This window comes from Apium graveolens, chromosome 4 (assembly GCF_009905375.1).
Source record: "Apium graveolens cultivar Ventura chromosome 4, ASM990537v1, whole genome shotgun sequence".
In the NCBI taxonomy this organism is placed as follows: domain Eukaryota; kingdom Viridiplantae; phylum Streptophyta; class Magnoliopsida; order Apiales; family Apiaceae; genus Apium; species Apium graveolens.
In genome coordinates, this window is record NC_133650.1 from 303,538,803 (window position 1) to 303,562,405 (window position 23,603).

At 35.9% G+C, this 23,603-nt stretch overlaps 1 protein-coding gene across 5 annotated transcripts; it reads right to left on the reverse strand.

The window, feature by feature from the left end:
- Positions 1–1,461: 1,461 nt before the first annotated feature.
- LOC141721476 (uncharacterized) lies at positions 1,462–9,510 on the reverse strand. 5 transcript variants are annotated; one of them, XM_074524413.1, is made up of 24 exons: positions 9,346–9,510; positions 8,662–9,031; positions 8,332–8,397; positions 8,146–8,223; positions 7,940–8,056; positions 7,674–7,808; positions 7,457–7,546; positions 7,265–7,348; positions 7,089–7,184; positions 6,844–6,978; positions 5,954–6,097; positions 5,723–5,812; positions 5,529–5,612; positions 5,317–5,406; positions 5,150–5,215; positions 4,933–5,010; positions 4,721–4,843; positions 4,465–4,599; positions 4,283–4,336; positions 4,137–4,202; positions 3,917–3,994; positions 3,705–3,827; positions 2,738–3,571; positions 1,462–2,652 (listed from the first exon to the last, which is right to left on the reverse strand). In XM_074524413.1, the coding sequence occupies exons 1-24, from the start codon at positions 9,457–9,459 to the stop codon at positions 1,682–1,684; spliced, it is 4,221 nt and encodes a 1,406-aa protein (XP_074380514.1). In that variant the 5' UTR covers positions 9,460–9,510; the 3' UTR covers positions 1,462–1,681. The 5 variants fall into 5 exon arrangements, with proteins under 5 accessions (XP_074380514.1, XP_074380517.1, XP_074380515.1 ...); XM_074524416.1 differs by having other exon boundaries at positions 7,265–7,330; positions 7,940–8,068; XM_074524414.1 differs by having other exon boundaries at positions 5,954–6,082; positions 7,940–8,068.
- Between the last annotated feature and the right edge of the window lie 14,093 nt (positions 9,511–23,603).

The following is a 23,603-nucleotide window of genomic DNA, read 5'->3' on the forward strand; positions in this document are numbered from 1 at the left end:
AAAAATGATTGAAAGATATCAACATTATTTGTAAGAACTCCCAAGTTTTTGTTATTCGAGTTTGGTGAAATTTCAGTAGGGTTGAGAATACTATGACAGCAGAGCAACAAAAAACTCAAAAGGGAGTTGAATATTTGCATTTGAATGTAATTTTACTACAATTAAATGATTTGCTCCAACGAATTCAGGTTTTTCCATTTTAAAATTCTATACACGGTTGTAAGTGTAACAAAGATTCCAAAAGAGACATAGGAAACGAGGATGTAATTTATTTAATTTTAGAATTTAATTTGTTTAGTGAAATTCAAGAATCTAAGAATTTAGCAATATTCTAATACCATAAGAAAAGGGTTTTATTTTCAAAGGTGCGAATTTCAGAAAACATGACATAATAATTTTTACTTTATTTTTCCGTAGATTATAAAAAACACAGATAAACATTTCATTTTAGCTCCACGGGGAGAACTAAACTGGGGTATTGTAGCCGGTACAAGAATTGAACACAACGCAACAGAGCTCTACAGTTAAATCTCTATATATTAATATACTTTGGACCCGAAAAATTTATTCATTTAATGAGATTATTTTTTTATTAAAATTAAAAATATATTATCTATTAAAAATACATTAACGATATTATTTATTTATTAAAATTAAAAATACATTTATTGAAATTAAAAATACATATTGAGACAATAAAAAATTATTCATTTGACCGAGGTTATTCGAGGCCAGAGATATCAAGGGACACAGTTTGCATGTTTAAAAAACTACTCCCTCTTTGATTGTCACATTTATGTTAGATACCGGTGACTCAATTGGTGAAATAGTATCTTTTCCCAAAAATCATGTTTTTTTTACCGAGGCACAAAGAATTTTTTTTGTTGTGAATGAACAAGATATTGAGGAATTGTCCATACGTAAAATCATAATTATTGATACGGGTCTTTTCCACGTAAAAAAGGAACCTTTTATAACAATAGAAGCATCTAAAAATTTGACCGAAATTTATTAATATTTTATAATTGAATACTCCCTCTGTTTTTTTTATTTGTCGTTTTGACTTTTACACGTATTTCAATGTAGTTTGACCGGCTAGTTAGAAATATGATTTTAAAAATTTTCTTTTTGTGAATTTAAATATAAGTTGTCTACTTTTATTTACAAAAAAAAAAATTTATAAATGATAATTTTAACTAGCCGGTCAAAGAACATTAAAATGTGTGCAAAAGTTAAAACGACAAATAAAAAAAATAGAGGGCGAAAAAAATAAAAATTATATTACCGGAAAGTAGATTTAATCTACTTTAATATTTAATTTTTAGTTTTTTTAAATAATATAAGAGTAATGTTTAATCTTTCTAAAAAAATTGGTCAATTTGACTTTATAAGAGAAAATATGACAAGTAAAAGTAAAATGGGATGGAGGGTAATAGTTAGGCACATTTGATGATTTGAAAGACAATTTTTTTGGAAGCCTTTGAAACCAAGATTTTTTTTGTCAGAACCTTTGAAAACAAGATCATGTCATCCAAACTTGACAACGTAATAGTAATGACTAATGAGCATTCATAAATGGTAGACAAAACAGAACAAAAGACGAGCAATAGATTCTAAAGCAAGCCCAAGTTTTAGTTCCGCACTTGACAATCCTAGGCACGATCAGACTACCTTGGACTTCTCAGCGCCTCCAGTCCTTGCAGACAGGACTTTCATTCTCTTTGTGTGGCTTCTCTTCAATCACCTCCACTTTGTTTTCATTATGCTCCATATTTTCCTTGCCATCTGACACACTGCTGTTTAGCTTAAAAGTAGGTTCCAAAGCTCGTACACCACTTGACATATATTTTTGAGTAAATGGATGATCTGCCACAATCAAGGTTGGCTCACCGCAAGCAATCTTGGCTTTCCGGGGCAGAAGAACTCGAGGCGCCGAGGATGGCCACATCAGGCCACTTTGCTTGAAACAAGATGGAGACTTCGCTTCAGAAGCTTGTCCACTCTCATCAAATCTCAAAGTCTTGATTCCCGAGCAACAATAAGAAACATCACTCTCAACGCGTAATCTGGATTCCTTGGTGACAGAATTACCAGAAACAAGTTGATGGTATCTTGTTACCTTACTAGAGAATCCAACAGATGAATCAAATGAAACCGAGGTATCTGACTGATCAGCAGGTCTCTTATTAGAACTGCCACAAAGAATTTGGGAAGCTATAGATTCTGAGCTTCTTTCTGGATCATCAGCAAGTCTATCTTTATCACCCAATTCATCAACAAATGTCAATCCCCTAAGAAAGTCATTTGAGCCCTCCAATGAGTCAGCCAGTTCTAATCGATCAGCAAATTCAACGACACCGCTGCTGCTGAGAATTTCAGAACCAGGTTCTCTCTTTCTGTCCGACTGCTTGGAATAAACATTATCTTGAAAGAAATCTGTATCAGCAGAATTGTCATCACCAGGACTGTTGAAAGACTTTTTAGTTATTTTGTAACTTTCAGAGCAGATATTCGAATCAGAGGCAATAGCTTTGACACTGTCATCCTCTTGAGATGCAAGTCCTTTATCATTATTATAATCACCACCTGATTCTGTATTGCAGATCATAGACCTTTCTGAGAAGGAAGTTTGAACCCCAACTTCTTCAGACCCTGGAAAATTGTAATTTAAAAAAAGGTTGCAAATACATAAATGAATAGAAAAATAAATGATCAGAATAGGTACAAGGAAGCCTACCCTTATTTTGCGGGGTAAAAACCTGCTCGACAACCGTGGTTTCCTGGATTGGCATCTCTACTCCTGCCTTCTCAGTATCAACTGATAACATACCCTTGAATGGAGACTTCACTTCAGAAGCTTGTTCCCTCTCATCAAATCTTAAATTATTGATTCCCGAGAAACAAAAAGAAACATCACTTTCAACACGTGGTCTGGATTCCTTGGTCAGAGAATTACCAGAAACAAATTGATGGTATCTTGTTACTTTACTAGAGAAGCCAACAGATGAATCAAAGGAATCTGAGGTATCTGACTGATCAGCAGGTTCGTTGGTAGAACTGGCACAGAGAATTTGGGAAGCTAGAGATTCTCTCTTTTTGTCCTTAGTTGCTTCTGAGCTGATTTCAGGAATAACTGGATCATCCACAAGTGTATTTTTATAACCCAATTCATCAACAGATGTTACTTCACCAGAAAAGTCATCAGAGACCTCGACTGAGCCTGGCATTTCTAATTGATCAACAAATTCGCAGGCATCAATGCAGCTGAGAATTTCGGAAACAAGTTTTCTCTTGATGTCCGACTGCTTGTAACTAGCATTATGTTGAAACAAATTTGTTTCAGAAGAATTACAATCACCAATATCAATGTGTTTTAAGCTTTCAGTTCTTCCATAACTTTCTGAGCATTTTTTCAGACCCGAGGCAACAACTTTGCCACTGACCTCGTCTTGAGAGGTCAGTTCTTTCCCATTATCATAGACACAGGCTAATTCTTTATTGCAGCTAATATTTTGTTGATTCATTTTTCCACTGCTCTCCAATTTCAACTGTTCATTTAGAGACTCAGTTTCTACATTAAAATTATCAATAACAAAACATCAGACTTTATAAAACATATTAAATATTAATGTGAAAAGAAAGTTGATTAGCCATGATCTTTAAAAGAAAATGCATGACCAATACAAGAGAAACACTTAACATACCCTTGCCACCTGAAGGAGTAACAGCAGCATCCACATTGTCATCATTTTCCAAGAAGGAAAATTGATTTCCAACATTATCAGAGCCTTCGAAGAAAGTAAAATGAACTCCAATATTGTCAGACCCTGGAAAGTAGTCTATCATAATTACAGAAAGGTTGCAAAGACCTAAATAAATAGACAATTTGTATGATCGGTTGGTAAAGAAAGCTTACCATTCTTTTGCGGGGAGAAAACTTCTTCAACAGCCTTTCTTTCGCAGACTGGCATCTGTACCACAGCCTTCTCAGTATCTATTGTTATCAATTCAACCGAGAAAACACGAGATCTTGTAAGTTATTAATTATCATCACAAATGATTAAATAAAGGACATGATGAACAACGAAATACATGAGCTTGGGATATAGAGTTTGAAGAAAACATATTCAACCTACCCTCTTGGGCTACTACTTCAGGTGTCATGTCTATTTCAGAGAGTGACAAATTAACGACAACATCATCTGACAATACAAGGAAGTCTATCAGTATCAGGTTAGGTCACAGAAATCATAAGCTGCAAATGTGTAAGAGAAATATGTACTTTTTTCTTCACTTGGCATCTCCGAAACAGCTTCTATATTATTCACTTGCAATCCTTCAGATATTAACACACAAGACGGTGTAAGCTACTAAAATCTTATGTGAACATGCATCTTTATATAAAAAATGTTAATAAATGAACAATGACCACATCAAAACACAAATTCAAAAGTCGAAGCCTACCATTGACCTCTTCCTGACAAGCAAGACCTTTCCCATTATCATAGACACAACCTGATTCTTTATTGCAGCTAATATCTTGTTGATTCATTTTTCCACTGCTCTCCGATTTTAACTGTTCTTTTAGAGACTCAGTTTCTACATTGAAATTATCAATAAAAAACATCAGACTTATAAGACATATTAGTGTGAAAAGAAAGTTAGGGCATCATTTTAAAAAGCAAACGCATGACCAATACAAGAGAAACCCTTAACAAACCCTTGCTCCCTGTAGGAGTAACAGCAGCATCCACATTATTATCATTTTCCAAGAAGGAAAATTGATTTCCAACATTATCAGAGCCTTCGAAGAAAGTAAAATGAACTCCAACATTGTCAGACCCTGGAAAGTAGTAAATCATAATTTTAGAAAGGTTGCAAAGACCTAAATAAATAGACAATTTGTATGATCAGTTGGTAAAGAAAGCTTACCATTCTTTTGCGGGGAGAAAACTTCTTCAACAGCCTTTGTTTCGCAGATTGGCATCTGTACCCCAGCCTTCTCAGTATCTATTGTTATCAATTCAACAGAGAAAACACGAGACCTTGTAAGTTATTATCATCACAAATGATTAGAAACCAGGAAATGATGAACAACAAAATACATGAGCTTGGGATATAGAGTTTGAAGAAGACATATTCAACCTACCCTCTTGGGCTACTACTTCAGGTGTCATGTCTATTTCAGAGAGTGAAAAATCAACGACAACATCATCTGACAATACAAGGCAGTCAATTAGTATCGGATTAGGTCACAGAAATCCTAAGCAGCTAATGTGTAAGAGAAATAAATTAATTAAAGAGAAAAAGACAAACCCTCCTTTTCACGATGGAGCATGTCTACTACCGCCTTACTGTCATCACTTTGAGTCTCTGCTTTCGGCTTTAGGGGGGCCACTTGAAAGCCTTCAAGTATGAATACAGAGGATCATATAAAAACTCATTAACATATATGAAGAAGAACAAGGATATGGCACAAATTAAGAATAACAAATATTTAGTTAGAAGAAGAAAAATGTTCAACATACCCTCATTTGCTAGCACTTTAGTTAAAATATCTGTATTGGAGAGATATAAATAGACTCCAGTATCATCTAACCATGCAAGGCAGTCTATCAAATACAGATACAAATACAGCAACTTGAAGCTGCTAATGTGTGTAAGCGAGAAATAGACAAAAAATAATATTCTGCAATGACAATGAAGTATGAAAAAAAATTACCATTCTTATTATCAAGTGTCAGGTCAACCCCCGCCATGTTGTCGTTGCTTTGCATCTCCAAAACAGCCTCTACAGTATCCACTTGAAACCCTTAAATGTTAACAGATAAGACTGTGTTAGGGACAAGCAACATATGTGAACACCGTAGAAAACATAAAAAATGTTAATAAACAACCAATGACCACATCAAAACACAGATTAAAGAGACGGAAGAGAAACATTTCAACTTACCAATGTTTTCTAGAACTTTGGATTTCATGTATGATGTAGTTGGATCCCCCGAATTCAGATCTTTATCAGCATTTTTCCTGTTCAAAGACTCACTTTGTTCTTCAATTTTAGAGACAGACGAATCAACTCCTACATTATAAGAACCTGTAAGACATAACAGTATAGATTTTTAAGTCATCACAAAAATAGAAAAGCTAATCATTGCATTAAGAGCAAGCGATGTGTGACTGTCCAAGATAAGTTTGACGGAAATCTATTTGAAATCAGGATTTACAACTTAAGATTGATTAGTACATTATTAGCCCCCGTAAGATATAGCATTACATATTCAGGTCAAAATTAATATAATTCAGCCAGCAACATATGATTGAATACTACAACAGACAACTGACAACATGAAAGATAGAGAGTGGCATTGAAGTATAAAAAAGTCATATCTAAATATCGATACCCTGCTTTTGTGGACTGCCATCTTTATTAAAGTCCAATCAAAGTTTCCATTCATCAGAAGTTCAAAATTAATTGTAATAACTTGCACATCTTTTATTTATTTTTATCCTACATCATCCAAGAAGAACTAACTTCTGCAGATGCATGAGCAATTTCACTCTAATATACATAAACGTGTGTGAGTGTGTGTGTCATTTTAAAGATTTACTATTACTTATATTAATTGGCCATTTGGCCCCTGATTATCAGGATCAAAACCTGGTAGTCACTAAATATGTATGCATCAGTGTCAACTACAGACATTAACAAAAACATACCAAGAAAACTTTAATAAGAGTTTGTAAGACATGATCATTTATGCGAAAAAAGTTTAGGACATAATCATCAAAATGTGCACCATCTGTACAAAGAAATAGATTGGGTGAAACAATTTAACCTACCCTTGCCATCCAAGACTAGCACTTTCGAATCTGTCAAATCAGTAACCTGAGCATCCAAACTATCGCCATATACCCTCTTTGAAGACTCACTTTGAAATTCATTTTCCAGAAAGGAAAATCCGACATCAATAGACCCTGCAAAGGATTCAATCACAATTCAAAGTAGTTGCAAAAAAATTAAGGGATAAACAATACGAATGATCAGAAATGGTACAAGTAGAAGGAAGTCACTATTTAAAAATTACCTTCTTCTTGCAGGGATATACTTGGGATAGCATCTATCATTTCACTGTTTGGCGTCTCTACTACAGTGTTATCAGTATTCATTTGGAACACTTTAACTGCATAAATACAGTGCCATTTATAACTGCATAAGATTAGGAGATATATAATAGCTTGAGAAGAAACATGTTTGACCTACCCCCATGTGCAAGCACTTCAGTTGAAACATCTGTTTTGGAGACACATAAATCGACACCAACATCATCTGACCATTTAAGGAAGCCTATCAGATTTGGATAAAGTCAAAGCAACTTAAAGATGCTAATATGTACAAGAGACGTAGAAAGTATTGAATATTTGGTGATGCCACTGAAGCACGACTAAAAATTACCGGTATTATCATGTGATGGTTTTTCTATTTCCGCCATTTTGTCTTCACTTGGAATCTCCGAAACAGCTTCTATTTCATCCACTTGCAATCCTTCAAATGTTAACACACAAGACTGTGTAAGCTACTAGCAACTTATGTGAACATGCATCTCTATATAAAAAATGTTAATAAAACAAACAATGACAACATCAAAACACAATCAATAGTCAAAGCCTACCATTGACCTCTTCCTGAGAGGCAAGTCCTTTCCCATTATCATAGACACAGCCTGATTCTTTATTGCAGCTAATCTCTTGTTGATTCATTTTTCCACTGCTCTCCAATTTTAACTGTTCTATTAGACTCTCAGTTTCTACATTGAAATTATCAGTAAAAAACATCAGATTTTATAAGACATATTAGTGTGAAAAGAAAGTTGGGGCATAATCTTAAAAAGCAAATGCATGACCAATACAATAGAAACACTTAACAAACCCTTAATACCTGTAGAAGGAGTCACAGCAGCATCCACATTATCATCATCTTCCAAGAAGAAAAATTGATTTCCAACATTATCAGAGCCTTCGAAGAAAGTAAAATGAACTCCACCATTGTCAGACCCTGGAAAGTAATCTATCATAATTTTAGAAAGGTTGCAAAGACCTAAATAAATAGACAATTTGTACAATCAGTTAGTAAAGAAAGCTTACCATTCTTTTTCTGGGAGAAAACTTCTTCAACAGCCTTTCTTTCGCGGATTGGCATCGGTACCTCAGCCTTTCGAGTATCTATTATTATCATCACAAATGATTAAAACCCAGGAAATGATGAACAACGGAATACATGAGCTTTTGGGATATAGAGTTTGAAGAAGACATATAACATATTCAACCTACCCTCTTGGGCTACTATTTCAGGTGTCATGTCTATTTCAGATAGTGACAAATCAACGACAACATCATCTGACAATACAAGGCAGTCTATTAGTATCGGGTTAGGTCACATAAATCCTAAGCTGCTAATGTGTAAGAGAAATAAATTAATTAAAGAGAAAAAGATCTCTCCTATCGGCTTTAGAGGGACCACTTGAAACCCTTCAACTATGAATACAAAGGATCATATAAAAACTCATTAACATATGTGAAGAAGAATAAGGATATGACACAAATTAAGAAACACAGACTAGCAACTTCCTAACAAACACAGACTAGTGAAAGTAAACATACCAGTACTATTTTTTCCCTCAAAAACTTCACCAAAATCATTATCAGAAACTACATCACAATACGAACTAATTTTAAGCGCCTCAATGCACTCTTTCTTTTCGGACTCCTCCACTTCCTTCTTCAACAATCTAGTTGAAAGCCTCGTATTATAAACTGTCTGTACATTATTTGCAGAAGCAACAGGAACTTTACTTCTTCGACGAGTAAATGGAGTAACTGTCTGCACAACTCCATATCCTTCTCTCACTTGTCTTCGCCTTCCAGTACGAGTAGTCTTCGGTGATGTCACGACATTCTTCTCCGGTGATTCCACTGATGATTCCGCTACTGATAACTCGCTTGATTTGCAGAACTTTTCAATTCCTTTCACCTGATCATCGCAAACACAACAAATTTTACTCCAATCAAGTCAAATTATAGTACACACATACTCTTAAATATCATCAAAATCATTCACACAAAATTAATAATACACATTAATGATACAAAAAACATCAATGACAAATCAAATCATTTCATATTTCATAATTCAAAATCACCATACAGATTACATCATATATGTTTACATTATCATGATGAAACAACAAATAAAAATGAAATTACAAAAAAAATATCAAAATCGTTCAAAAAATTACAAAAAAGAATATCGAAAACTCGAAAAACTCGAATAGTAATTAAACTAACGGTTTTAAGAGAACTGAGAGCTTCCGCCATGGCGACATTACTTCGATTAGCCGGAATTTTGTTCAATTTACAAAGAAATTGAAGATCTTTTCGTACGAAGCTATGAAAATCCATATTTATAGAGAGTGCGTGTGTGCGTATATAAATGTGGATGATTGTATAAATGAAAAATGGTGAATGAGAATGAGAAGTTTGAGCGGGTATTTATAGGGCTGTGTTCCAGAAATTTTTTTTGAGAGAAAAGAAAAAAAATGTAAAAAATATATTTTTTAACTTGTTCCCGAACAACTTTTATGAAAGAAAGGAAAAGAAAGCTATAGATTTCGGAAGAAGTTTTCTTTATTTTTGTCTCCAAAATCTTCTTCCCACTTTTGGAAAGATTAGAAGAGAAAGAAAAATCAGTTATTTTCTATTCTTTTCTTTTCTACTCTAGATTCGGGAACACAGCCTTAGTGTGATGTATATTTTCAACGGAACTGAAAAGAAAAGCGCGGAAGATTTTAAATTTAAATTGATTGATTTGTTTTATTGGGAAGTTGCGGTTTTAATTATTTCCAACTTTTGTTTTGAGTGTTTTTGTTAACAAATCTTTGGAATTTGAAGTCATAACGTTGTGATTTGTGAGTTTTATATTTACTGGTGGTTCAATTTATTTTGACTTTTGATGCTTAACTTTACAATTTTTACTAAAATTTACGGTACCATTTCATCGGAAAATAATAATAAAGAAATGCTAGAAAGTAGAATCCCCGAAACCGTACCAAAACCGGTCCCGAATATTTTCATGTTGTCAATATATTATTGATTATTCACTCATTTATAATATGGATCCCTCGTGTATATATATGACTTCACAAATTAAAATATATAATATGTTATTTGGGAACTTTTTTGAGATTTTCGGTATTGCTCAAATTAATAATATATTATTGAAAGGTATATTTAATCTATTTTAAAATATAATTTTTAAATTTTTCAAAAATGATAATCAATATTTTTTAATATTAAATCAAAAATTAATTAATCTGACTTCTGAAAAATTAAGATGAATATTTAATTAAGGATTAGGGCTGAGCAAAACCGAACCGGAAATCGAAAAATCGAACCGAACCGAACCATGCTAATTCGGTTCGGTTCAGTCCTAATTTTTTCATAAATTCGGTCTATTCGGTCCGGACCGAATAGACCGAAATAAAATTCCTTTCAACAAATATTTCGGTCCGGACCGCATAGACAGAATAAACCAAATCATAATACTATAATTTTGTATTACATAAATTTTACATATATCTTAAAATTAGTAATTATAATTTGTAATTGTATTTATAAACTAATGGAATTCTACATATCATATTATTGTAATTATATTTTAAATTTTATAATTTGTGATTTAATTTTTAAGGCAATTTTTTTTAAAAAAAATTTGGTCGATTCGGTCCAAAATCGGACCAAACCAAAATAATTCGGTTCTGTTCGATCCGATCCATAATGTAATTTCGTTATGATTCGATTCAAGAAAAAAAACTACTCAATTTTTCAATTTATTTGATTCGGTCCGATTTTGAACCGAACCAATCGAATGCTCAGTAATAAACAAGGTGGGAATAGTTATTTTTTCAAGGCTTACTAAATGGTTGTTCAATTTATTGTTGCTACTAGTACCGGCCACTTGATCCGTTTCAAAATAACAATTCGTGATATATTGATTATATTTTTTTACAATTTGCAAATATATAAAATATATTTGAGAAAAATATCATTATATTATTTTGCAAGAAATTATTTATAATTGAAAAAATTTCATTGCAGTTATTTTATATATTTTAAATATTGAACTTATCTCTACATAAATTTGTCATTTGTTTTTTCACACGAGCTTTTAAATTTTTTGACGACAAAATTAAAATCACTAATTTTAAAAAGCTTCAATAAATAACTATGTTAAATAATTTTATTTGATAAAACTTGTTAAACCAAATTTAAAATTTTTAACCATTGAAAAAATTTATGTGATTCATTTAAATAATATAAATAAATTATAATTTCTATATATGTTTTAAGATTTTTTTTTGAAACCACGAATTTTTAAGTTATTTTTGCAAAAATATGTTTTTACTTTTTATTTAAAAGTATACAATCTTTGATAACTTTTCACAAATATACGGGTTTACAAATCGATGCAAACATATGCAATTTCAAATGAAATTAAAAAAAATTAATTATTTCATAAAACGTAAAAAAAATGCACATCATAATGCTTTTGCTGGCACAACATATTTCTACGAATATTTTGAAAATAAAAATAAAATTACAAACAAATTTTAAAAAAAGATATTTTTGATAATTTCTATAAAGTTTAACACAGTCGCAAATATTTCTATAACCACACGTCAAATTATAGTACTTTAAATGTAAACAATTAAAATTGAAAACTTTTGGAAGAAAGTTAGAGCGAGTAAAATTGAATCGAAAAAATTGAAGTGATTCGTTTTAATTTGATTCGATTCGGTCCTAAACTTTTAAAAATTAGGTTTATTTGATTTGGACCGACATACCGATATAAAATCTTGTTGGGTTTTTCAAAAAAAATATTTTCGTCCGGACCAAAATATTATATACCTTTTAGATAAATCATAAAAATTATAATCACAATTTTAATTTATATTTATACACTCTTGCAACATTTTATAGGTGCCCTTACACAGCGAGAGGTGGTTCTAACAACCACATGCCCCATTGAAAGATTGCGACAGCCCCTACAGCATTGTTTCATTGCACCTAGTGCAATGAAACATTGCTGGAGGACACTGTTATGAAACATTGCTGGAGAACGCTGTTATGAAACATTGTTGGGGTACACTGTTTGCCCACTTTACTTTTTTTAATTTATTTTTTTGTTTAAAATAAATTTTTAAATATTTTTTAGAACTTATATTTTGATATTTTTTAATTAATATTTTAAACTAAAATATTTAAATTTTAATATTGAAATTAAAATTTTTAAATGAAAATCTATTTTTTAATTATTTGTTCGAAATAGTATTTTCGAATTTTTATTATAAGGGAATATTCTGAGTTTTATGTTTTTTTTAATATTGTGAGTTTTATGTTTTTTTTTGTTTTTCTTGTACTTATCCAATTTGATTTATCAATTTTTAATTTATAGTAAACGAATATAATGCTAAAAATTAAAAATGTGGAAAACTAAAAAAATGAAATTTTATCGATTTTTCGTTAGCTATAAAAAAAATATAAAACAACTCAGCCCCCGGAATGCTAAATATTTTTTTGTAACAAATAAAAAAAATACCCTCTACCACCTACAGCATTGTTTCATTGCGGCTAGTGCAATGAAACATTGCTGGAGGACGTTGTTTTAAATGTAATGGTTCTTCCTCGCTTTATTTTCCTAATTTATTTTTTGTTAAAAATAAATTTTTAAATATTTTTTCGAACTTATATTTTGATATTTTTGAATTAATATTTTAAACTAAAATATTTAAATTTAATATTGAATTTAAAATTTTTGAGTGGAAAAGTATTTTTTTAATTATTTGTTCGAAATAGTATTTTTGAATTTTTATTATAACGGAATATTGTGAGTTTTATGTTTTTTTTAATGTTGTGAGTTTTATGTTTTTTTATTTTTCTTGTACTTGTCCAATTTAGTTTATCAATTTTGAATTTATAGTAAACGAATATAATGCTAAAAATTGAAAATGTGGAAAACTAAAAAAATGGAATTTTATCTATTTTTCGTTAGCTATAAAAAAAATATAAAACAACCCAGCCCCCGGAATGCTAAATATTTTTTCGTAACAAATAAAAAAAAATACCCTATGTCATCTACATCATTATTTCATTGCGGCTAGTGCAATGAAACATTGCTGGAGGACGTTGTTTTAAATGTAACGGTTTTTGCTCGCTTTATTTTTTTAATTTATTTTTTTTGTTAAAAATAAATTTTTAAATATTTTTTCGAACTTATATATTGTATTTTTTAATTAATATTTTAAACTAAAATATTTAAATTTAATATTAAATTTAAAATTTTTGAGTGGAAAAGTATTTTTTAATTATTTCTTCGAAATAGTATTTTCGAATTTTTATTATAACGGAATATTGTGAGTTTTATGTTTTTTTAATATTGTGAGTTTTATGTTTTTTTTTATTTTTCTTGTACTTGTCCGATTTAGTTTATCAATTTTTAATTTATAGTAAACGTATATAATGCTAAAAATTGAAAATGGGGAAAACTAAAAAAAATGGAATATTATTTATTTTTCGTTAGCTATAAAAAAATATAAAACAACTCAGCCCCCTAGCCCCCGGAATGCTAAATATTTTTCGTAACAAAATGCAATTAAACATTGTTGTAGGTGGCTCTTTAACCACCGGAAAATTTTATATATGTTTGGGGTGGACTGAACACATCACGCAATGAGTCATTGCGGGAGGGTTTTTATTATTATTTTGTTCTCATTTGTTTTTTTTAAATTAAAAATTATTTATAAAAAATATTTAATTCATCATAACTTCATTAAGGAGTACAAATGTGTTATTATACATAATTTTGACATATTTAAAATTTAAATTAAAATAGTTTGATTATAATTTACTCAAAATTTTTTTATGGTAGACGACATTTTTCGATTAATAAACAATCATACTTGCAATACTCCATTCATACATTTCAGTTACTATCTTAGTTTTTTACTTTTTTTCATTAAAACTAATATTTTAATTATTTTTCCGATTATATATCTAATTTATTTTTAAATTTTTAACTCATTATACAATTGATAATAAATGGGAAGTAGTAATAAAATTAGAAAATATAGAACAAATGGTTGTTAAAATTAATTATATATTTTCTAACTCCGTTATTATCGAAAAAAAATTAATTCATTAAAATATAATTTTTTGTTATTTTAGAAATTAAATAAAAACAGTAATCCTACCGCATTATTTCATTGTGATAGGTATCTCCCGCAATGTCTCAATAAAACAATATGGGCCACCCACCATGTGATTACTACAACCACCTGAGTTTGTGGACCAAAACCCCATTTTTTATCACATTAATTGAATGATATTTTAGATTTTATAATTTTTGCCTTAGCTTTTAATACTATGAGTGATCATGACCCCGGTTGAAATGCAAAATTAATCCGATTTTAATCTTATCTAAACCATTGAATAAATCAAGTTGCTGGTTTGGTTCTGGTTTGCCAATCCATTGTTAAATCAAACCGCATTTATACATAAATATATATTAGATTATTAATTATTTACTACTTTGATATTCCAATAATATTATATTATTAGACTATAATTTTAGGAGATTGCTTCTTTGCTATAATTTGCCAACCCCTTCAAATGAGGTTGTTGTCTTGTATTTATACTGAGTCCCAAATGGGCTTTTTCCTTATAAAGTGGGCCTTCTTGGGCTTTACATTATGTTTTATAACTATTCTAACTATGATTGCTTTGGGCCGCCTTGTCTTGGTCCAACATTTGTCCCCCTCCTTGTTTTGCGCAATATCTTTAGATTTGCGTTTTTTTTTTGCTTTTTCACTCTTGCGTTCTGAATTTCGAGATTTTTATTTTGATATCTGAATAAAGTTAGTGATCGGATAGGATAATAAAATGAAGGGGAATAATAATAAAAAATGAACAAACAAAACAAAAGAGAAATAAGAAATAATTGTAAATTCGAGATAGGAGTCGAATGTGTGATCCTGAAAAAAGAAAAGAAATGAACGCAATGTTTTCTTGTCTTGTTGATGTTCCCTTTCTCTCTCTCTCTCTCTTTTTTGGAGATATATATCCGTTCATGTATGTTTTTGAATTTATTTTCTCAGGTTTCTTTGCAGATTGGCGGGCTAGACTCTTCAGCTTCCTCCCAGGCTATCTAAAAAGCGTTGTTGCACGTCCTTGGTTCAAACTGTAAGTTACCCTCTTTCCCCCTTCTTTTTCCTTTCTTATATGCGGGTCGATCGTGTCTGTCTATAGTTTACGAATTTAGAATGGCCGACTTTCTCTCGTCGTCGTCATCGCATAGTGCTTCCAATCGAGACCCCGGGAAGCGACCCTTAGAGGAGGGTGATGAAGAGTCTATTTTGAATTTAGATAACCTTGAAATCCCGGATTTAGGTCAGTGTGGACCTTTTGATTTCTTAGGGAGCGATGAGTTTTTGAAGGGGATGCCTACTGGACCTTTGCCCTCTCCTCCCCTAAGCCCTCGTACCCTAGAGCTCAGAAACAGAGTAGTCGAGGAAAGTCTTCGGTTAGGTAGGATCGAATTTGAGAGTAAACCTAGTCTAAATTATCTTAGTTACTACATCACCGTCGACCCTCCTGTGAGTAAGTTGGAGAGTTACATCGACTTGTCTAACGGTTACCGGTATCGAGTGTCGACAGCAGATGAGAGGGTTTGGATGATGCCCGAGTTCGGGATGCATGGGGTTGTGATAATTATGTTTCAGTTTGGTCTTCGTTTGCTGATGCATCCCTTCTTCCTGACGATGTATGAGGCTATCGGTTGTGGCCTAGGGCAGTTGACACCGAATTCCATTGCTCAGTTAAGTGGTTTTGTGGCGTTGTGCTGTGATAAGGGTCGATCCCCGACTCTGAAATTGTTTTTCTCTATTTATGGTGTGCGTTACTATGGCGGTCAAGTATATTTTGACTCACGACATAGGAGGATGAAGATTGTTAGCGTTAGATCATCGAACTCCGGTTACCACTCCCAATGGCTGTTCGTTGGGGGTCCTGATTTGGAATTTGTAAAGACTTGTGGGAAATTTAGTCAGGGCACGATTGATTATTTAAATAACTTGGAGAAGCACGATACTGCTTATCTCGATGAGTTTCATGGGTCGAGGACGTGGTATACGCATTTAGACTTGAAGGATTCTGGTTTTTTAGAGATGCACGATTGTAAGGGGGATATTTTATTTGTTATTGCCCTTATTTTGTTCATGTACCCAGTTTTTGTAGTTGTTATCGTCGATTCTTGTCTATTTATTTTCGTATGTGCCTATAGATAGAGTTACTGACTTGCTTTTTTTTTTGTGTTTTAGTGGGAGGCGCTTCCTTGAAAAAGGTTTTAGACGGAGAGATTCGAGGAGAGATGGATAAGGCGATGATGCTCCTGTTGCAACGTGCCTCGATGAAGCCATCTGATGCGGCGAGGCCTGGACCGTCGGGGGTCCCCCATTCGGTTTTAATTGAGCTGCTCGATGATCAGGGGAATAAGGTGACTGAAGACAATGAGAGGGTTATGTCGGACCTCGTCCGTGTGGAAGGTAACCCTCAAAAGCGTCTTCGAAGGGAAGATGATGAGGCATTTGTTGGTGGACGGGAGGCTGTTGCCGAGGGAGTGAACAAGACTGTGACCGTTGCTGGGAACAGGGTTTATATGGGGAATACTGTCGACCCTCGTTCTAAGAAAGAGGTGGTGAGGGTCGAGATTCAGCCGACGGAATGATGGACGGGTGGATCCACCGTCCCCTTGAGGGCACTTAATCTCTTCAATCTACCTCAGGATTTAGTTGCTTATGATGGTCGGAGGCGTGAGGATCTTGTTGACCGATGTAAAAGCCGGGCTGGGTGAGTATGCGCATTTCCTTCTCTCTCTTTTCTATGTGCATATACTTTTGCCTTCATGTTCATTCATCGTCATTCATTCATCATTTTTTTTGTGAAGTTTCTTTCCGATTTTATGCACATTATGGAGGATTACAAGGCTGATGTCGATGGTGAGGCTTGTTCTAAGCTCAAAGCTGAGGTTGCTGCTCTAAAGGGGGAAAAGAAGAAAATCGCGGCTGATTTTGCAGAACTCGAGCATAGAGTGGTGATTTGGTTAAGGCAAATTCTGTGTTTTCAAGGAAGATTGTTGAGATGGAAGTTGCTGAGAAGGCGTCGGGTGACAGGGTGCGGGAACTCGAGGGTCGACTTCTCGAGGTCGAGAAAGAGCTTGATGAGGAGAAGAACAAGCGCCAAGGCTTGGATCGACATGTCGAGGGGATGGATAGCTCTTACAAGTTGATAGCGAAGGAGAATGAAAATTTGAAACGAGAAGTAGAGAAAGATGTTGAAGATATCGCTGATGCTTTGGGCGATGGTTACGGACGATGTTACCGATGGATGGAAGAGGCTGGTTTTGTCGTCGAGGGTCATGCCTTCGAGGATTATCTTCGGGATCTTGCATCGAAGGGTGATAATGCGTGAAGACGGGGTATGCCCCGTGAATCTTTGTACCAGGATTTAAGCGTTTTTATGTACTTAAGAATTTTATTGATAACACCGGATGATGGATTCGTAGCAAGTTTTAGACACGTGATTCATGATTAAGTTTATTTCCATATTTTAAGGAGTTGCATGTTGATTGGTTTTATCATCTACTTGTCTTGAGTCTGAAATATTAAGCCGTTTATCAAGTTTGGGATCATCCAAGTCGCAGATCATAACTGTTTGTGGTCGAGTGTTTATATTATGAGAGAGATTTTATAGCCCAACCTATTGATGTGGTGAGGCTGTATAAATATTTGCCTAGAATTGAATGGTTTTGTATCTCTGATTGTTTGCTTGGGTATTTTCAGATTAATCTGTGAGCCAAAGCTTATTTTAATACCTTTTTTTGAAATGTTTATGTCGGTGAAGGTTTTCGAAGGTTGTCCTTTTGTTTTTGTTGCTTTTGTAAGGAATAAAGAAAGCAGAAGTTTATGTTCCTTGGACTAAATTAAAGAAATTCGTTCATCATAACTTAATCACCCCTCGATGGGGGTCTCATAACGACCCTCATTGCATCGAGGGTTTGTCTTTGATATGGCATTAGCTGCCTCAAGGTAACAGGTTACAACTGAAATCGAATTACTGGTAGAACTTTTTGAGATGAATCCCATTCCAGGCATTTTTGATGGGCTTCCCGTCGAGGTGTGCAAGCTCATAGGTCCCCGCACTTACCAGTCTCGAGATCTGATAAGGTCCTTCCCATGCTGGTTTGAATTTTCCTGAAATAGTGGGTTACGATGCCGCGGAATCCCTTAAGACGAGGTCGTTGACCTTGAAGTTTTTGGGTTTAACCTTTTTGTTGAAGTACCTTGCAGTTTTTTCTTGCTGGGCGATCATCCGCATTCGGGCATCTTCCATTGTTTCTTCTAACAAATCATTGTGAAGGCGAAGACCCTCGAGAGATAGAGCAGGATCGAATACATCAACCCGTGATGAGGTGAGACTTATCTCAACAGGTATGACAGCGTCAACTCCGTATGCCAGACGGAAAGGAGTTTCACCCGTCGCGCTTCGGGGAGTCGTCCTATACGACCACAACACATTCGGGAGTTTATCGACCCAACATCGGGGTATTTCTTCAATTCTTTTCTTCAAGCCTTGTAGGATGGTTCTATTTGTTACTTCTGCTAGTCCATTAGCTTGGGGGTATGCTACAGATGCTTTGATATGCTGGACTTTTAATTCATGCAGGGTTTCCTCAAACCGTTTCCCTACAAACTGAGTGCCGTTATCAGAAACTAAGATTCTGGGGATCCCAAAGCGAAAGACAATGTATTCCATAAAGAATTCTATCATCTCTTTTTCTCGAATTTTAGCAAGGGGTTTTGCTTAGACCCATTTGGTTGCGTAATCCACGGCGACTACGATGTATTGGCACTGATTTTTGGATTTTGGAAAGGGACCCATAATATCTATTCCCCATTGGAAAAAGGGGCACGGGCTGAGAATCGAATTTAGCTCACTCGTGGATCGACGGTTTACATTTCCATGAAGCTGACATGCTTGACATTTTTTGACGTAATCTTCACAATCCTTTCGAATTGTGGGCCAGAATAGACCTTGTCGGATAATTTTAAGGGCTAAGGTCTTCCCTTCTAGATGCTCACCACAGATTCCCGTATGTATTTCTACAATCGCTTGGAGGGCCTCTTTTGGAGACAAGCAACGGAGTAGAGGCTCAGAGAGAGCACATCGATATAACACCGAACCCAAAACACAGTAGTTCCTGGCTTTGAACATAATTGTGCGGGCTTCGGTCTTATGCTCAGGCAACTTTTTGTCGATAATGTATTCAAGGAAAGGTTGGCGCCAATCGAGCCTAGCCTGGATTTGATTAACTGACACTTCGTCGATGGAGGGGGTCTCCAAAACGTCGACGTATGTTGGGCTGAGATTAGTAGGGAGATTGGAAGAGGCCAGTTTGGCCAGAGAGTCGGCCCACTGGTTCTCCTCCCTGTCGACGTTTGACATTTTCCATGAAGAAAATTTATTAAGAAGCTCTTGTGTTCTTGTTAAATATCGGGCCATCCTTTCATTATGCGTCTTAAATTCACCACTTATCTGTTTGGAAACCAACTGAGAATCCCTAAATATGTCAATGACCTCTGCCTCGAGATCGGATGCGAGCTTTAGTCCGGCGATGAGTGCCTCGTACTCGGCCACGTTGTTTGTGGCGGAGAACCCGAACTTGAGAGCCTGTTGGATTTTGAATCCTTCTGGACGGATTAGTATGACCCCTGCTCCTCCGGAGTTGGATGTCGAGGAGCCATCAACAAACAAAAGCCACGGGCGAGATTGGTCGTCTTCAGGTTTATGTGTCTTGGAATTGAACTGACATTCAGCGACGAAATCCGAGAGAACTTGGGCCTTGATCGCCGTTCGAGGTTTGTACTCGATGTAGAACTGGCTTAATTATATGGTCCAGGCTGCAAGCCTGCCTGTTATGTCGGGCTTGTGCAGGATTCTTTTCAGAGGTAGATTGGTGAGAACATGGATTTCTCTCGCTTGAAAATAATGACGAAGCTTATGGCTCGCGACAACAAGAGCGTATACGAGTTTCTCGACTTGTGGGTATCTTAATTCTGCGTCTCGGAGTGAGTGGTTGATGTAATATACATGGATATCTTTTCCCTCATCGACACGGACCAATACTGCCATGACAGTTTCATCGGAAGCTGAGAGATATACTCATAGAGGTTCGCCTGTTAAGGGCCGAGTTAAAACTGGAGGATTTGTCAAAAATATCTTTAATTCTGTAAAATTCTTTTTACAATCTTCGTTCCATTCAAACTGTGATGATTTAGAAGCTTTCTTCATTGCAGAGAAAAATGGGAGGCACCTCTTTGAGGATTGAGGGATGAACCTTCGAAGCGCGGCTATACACCCTGTGAGCTTTTGTAAGTCTTTAATGGATCTTGGTTTGCTCATTTCCAGAATAGCTTTTGTCTGAGCTGGGTCGGCCTCGATGCCTTTCTAGGTGACCAAGAACCCCAAGAATTTACCTGCTGTAAGGCCGAATGAACACTTTGCAGGGTTTAGTCGCATGTTGTTTGCCCTTGCGTTGGTGAACGTTTCTCGAAGATCTGTCACATGATCAGAGGCAACTTTTGACTTTGTAATCATGTCATCGACGTATATCAGCATGTTTCTTCCTATCTGCGAGGAGAATATTTTATCCATCGTCTGCTGAAAAGTAGCGCCCGCATTGATGAAAGACTCCCCTGTGTGTGATGAAAGCGGTTTGTTGCCAGTCGTGGGAATCCATTTTAATTTGATTATACCCTGAAAAGGCGTCCATAAAGGACAGGAGTTCATTTCCCGCTGTGGCATCGATGAGTTGGTCGATATTGGGCAAATGGTAAAAATCTTTGGGCCACGCCCTATTAATATCTGAATAATCAATGCACATTCTCCACTTCCCATTGCTTTTCTTAACTAGGACCACATTCGATATCCATGTGAGGAATTGCACAGGCTCGATGAAGCCGGCATCGAGGAGTCTTTCGACCTCTTGATCGATGGCTGCTCTTTTCTCGGCCGAGAATATGCGTTGTTTTTGTCGCACATGCCTGGTGTCCTTATTAATGTGCAGCGAGTGTCGAGCAATGGCCTCTGGAATACCGGGCATGTCCTTGGGACCCAAGCAAAAATGTCGGAGAATTCCCGGATGAGATTCATGATTTCTTTTTTGAGATCTGAGGAGAGATTCTTGCCAATTCTTGTTGTTTTATCGGGGTTTCCTTCAAATACTTCTATATCTTCTGTTTCCTCGAGAGAGGAGCATGAATTGCTTGTGGATGTGTCGATCAATTCTCTTGGGTCGATGTCAAGTACTTGATTGACCTCTAACTCTTCATCTGTCCTTTTCCTTGGAGAAACAGTGGTTAGGTAACACTGCCTAGCCGTCGCTTGATCACCAACCATTTCTCCTACACCAAAGTCTGTGGGGAACTTCATTTTCAAATGGGAGATGGAAGTAATGGCCCGAAGGGTGGTGATCGTTGTTCGTCCCAATATGGCGTTGAAACTCGAGGATGCACTGATCACATGAAACTTGACCATCTTCCAAATCTGACATGGGGGAGAACCAAAAAGCACCGGCATATCGACTGTCCCAACTACATGTACCTCATTCCATGTAAAACCATATAGAGGCGTTCGGGCATTCTCTAGGCGTCGATCCCCGAGGTCCATTCGGGAGAAGGCATGATGGTATAGAACGTCGACGGAGCTGTCGTTGTCGACCAGCATCTTTTTTACCGTGTTGTTTCCCACCCGGGTCGTGATGACAAGGGCGTCCTGATGGCCTTCGATGAGACCAGAACGGTAATCATCGTCTGAGAAGGAAATGACAGGGGACGGATTTGTCCGGGTGCGTTCGGATGTCAGTGGGTTGACATTAAAAACCTCACGGGCATAGCTTTTTCGGGAATTATAAGAGAGTCCTCCGACTGCCACACCACCAAAGATAACGTCAATTACCCGATCTTCTTCAACTCGTCTATGGCGTCGAGGAGAATCTTCTCGCTGTACATAATGCACTAGCTGTCCTTGGCGAATTTTTCCCTCGATGAGGTTGCTTAGTTGAAAGCATTGTTCAGTTGTGTGGCCTGTATCCTCATGGTAATCGCAGTATCTAGAGCTTGGAGGACGACCCGGTTTCATGGGTCTTGGAGGACGATAGTCCGGATCTGTCTTTAGGACCGCTAAGATGGTCGTTTTCTCAGTGTTAAGCTTGGTAAATTCTTTTTCTGGTCGACTGCGGGGTTGTCAGTCTCTCTCTCTTCTGTCCCTTGGTTGATGCTCGACAGTATGACTAGGCGGTGAACGACGACGTTCTTGACGTCTGTCACGCGCGGGAGATCGCGGACTGTAGCTGCGTCGTCGTTCATACCTGAAGGAGCGCTTGGGGGACTGTATGCAGCTTACTGCCTCTTGGAGCATCATGCGATGTTCTATAATTTGAAATGCTGCTTGTAAGGTTTTCGGTCTTTTCTCAAAGATCTCCTCTAAGAGCAAACCATGGCGAGATTTATCAATGCCTGCTGTCAGAAAATTGACTGCCATTTGCTCGATTAGATCTGGAATCTCTGCTATTTCTTCTCTGAATCGTGTTAGAAAACTTCGGAGACTTTCTCCTGAGCGTTGGTGCATTGTCATTAGGGAAGTTGTGACCTTTATTCCTTTGTAGTTACTGGAAAAACGAGCTTGAAACTTGCTTTTTAGGGCCGCCCATGAGTCGATCGACCGGGGGGGGCAAGTTGTTGTACCATCGAAGGGCGGTACCCTGGAGGCAAGTAGAGAAGAATTGACATCGAGCGACCTCTGAGTGGTCGAAGAAGGCCATACGTCCATCGAAGGTATTGAGGAATGCTAACGGGTCCGAGGATCCGTCGAAATGATCAAGGGCTGGAGTTTTCAATGTCCTGTCGATGCGTGCCTTCTCAAGCACCAATGATAGGGGGCTCTCGGAGACGGTTTCAAACCCTGCCTGATTTCTCTCATCAAGGTACGCATCTGGGCGATTTCTTCCTGCATTTTAGCGAACTCTTCGTGAGAGATAAATTCTGTGGATTCTGTCTGACGCGAGACATCGGCAGATGACACTGTCCTCTGTCGACGTTCGCGCGGTTGTGAATAGGTCGACTCTGCCGACGGTTCATATTCGTACTCAGCATCGTCCCCGTCATAAAATTCATCGTCTTGTTCTTCATTTTGAACTATAGTTTGTTGGAGCTCTCGACGGAGACGGTGAATCTCGCGTTTTCGCTCAAGTTTAGCCTGCAATCTCCGAGTTTCGTGTTCTAGAAACTCGAGCTCTTCATCTGAATCAAGTGGGTCTTCTGGATTTTCTTGATTTTGGGCTTTTAGCCTTTCTTTCCTTTCCAAATGTAGTCGTATGTCGCTCGAGAGAACTTTCTTTCCTTTAGATGTCTGTACTCGAAACGCTGATCTGAAAC

What these genes read in the sequence shown, in the direction of transcription:
- LOC141721476 (XM_074524412.1), bottom strand. Translation starts at nt 9,459, where the DNA reads ATGGATTTTCATAGCTTCGTACGAAAAGATCTTCAATTTCTTTGTAAA. An exon ending in GACACTTGATAATAAGAATG is followed by an intron (nt 5,613 to 5,722) that starts GTAATTTTTTTT and finishes TGTATTTGATAG; the next exon opens with ACTGCCTTGCATGGTTAGAT. An exon ending in GCTCCATCGTGAAAAGGAGG is followed by an intron (nt 5,216 to 5,316) that starts GTTTGTCTTTTT and finishes TTGTATTGTCAG; the next exon opens with ATGATGTTGTCGTTGATTTT.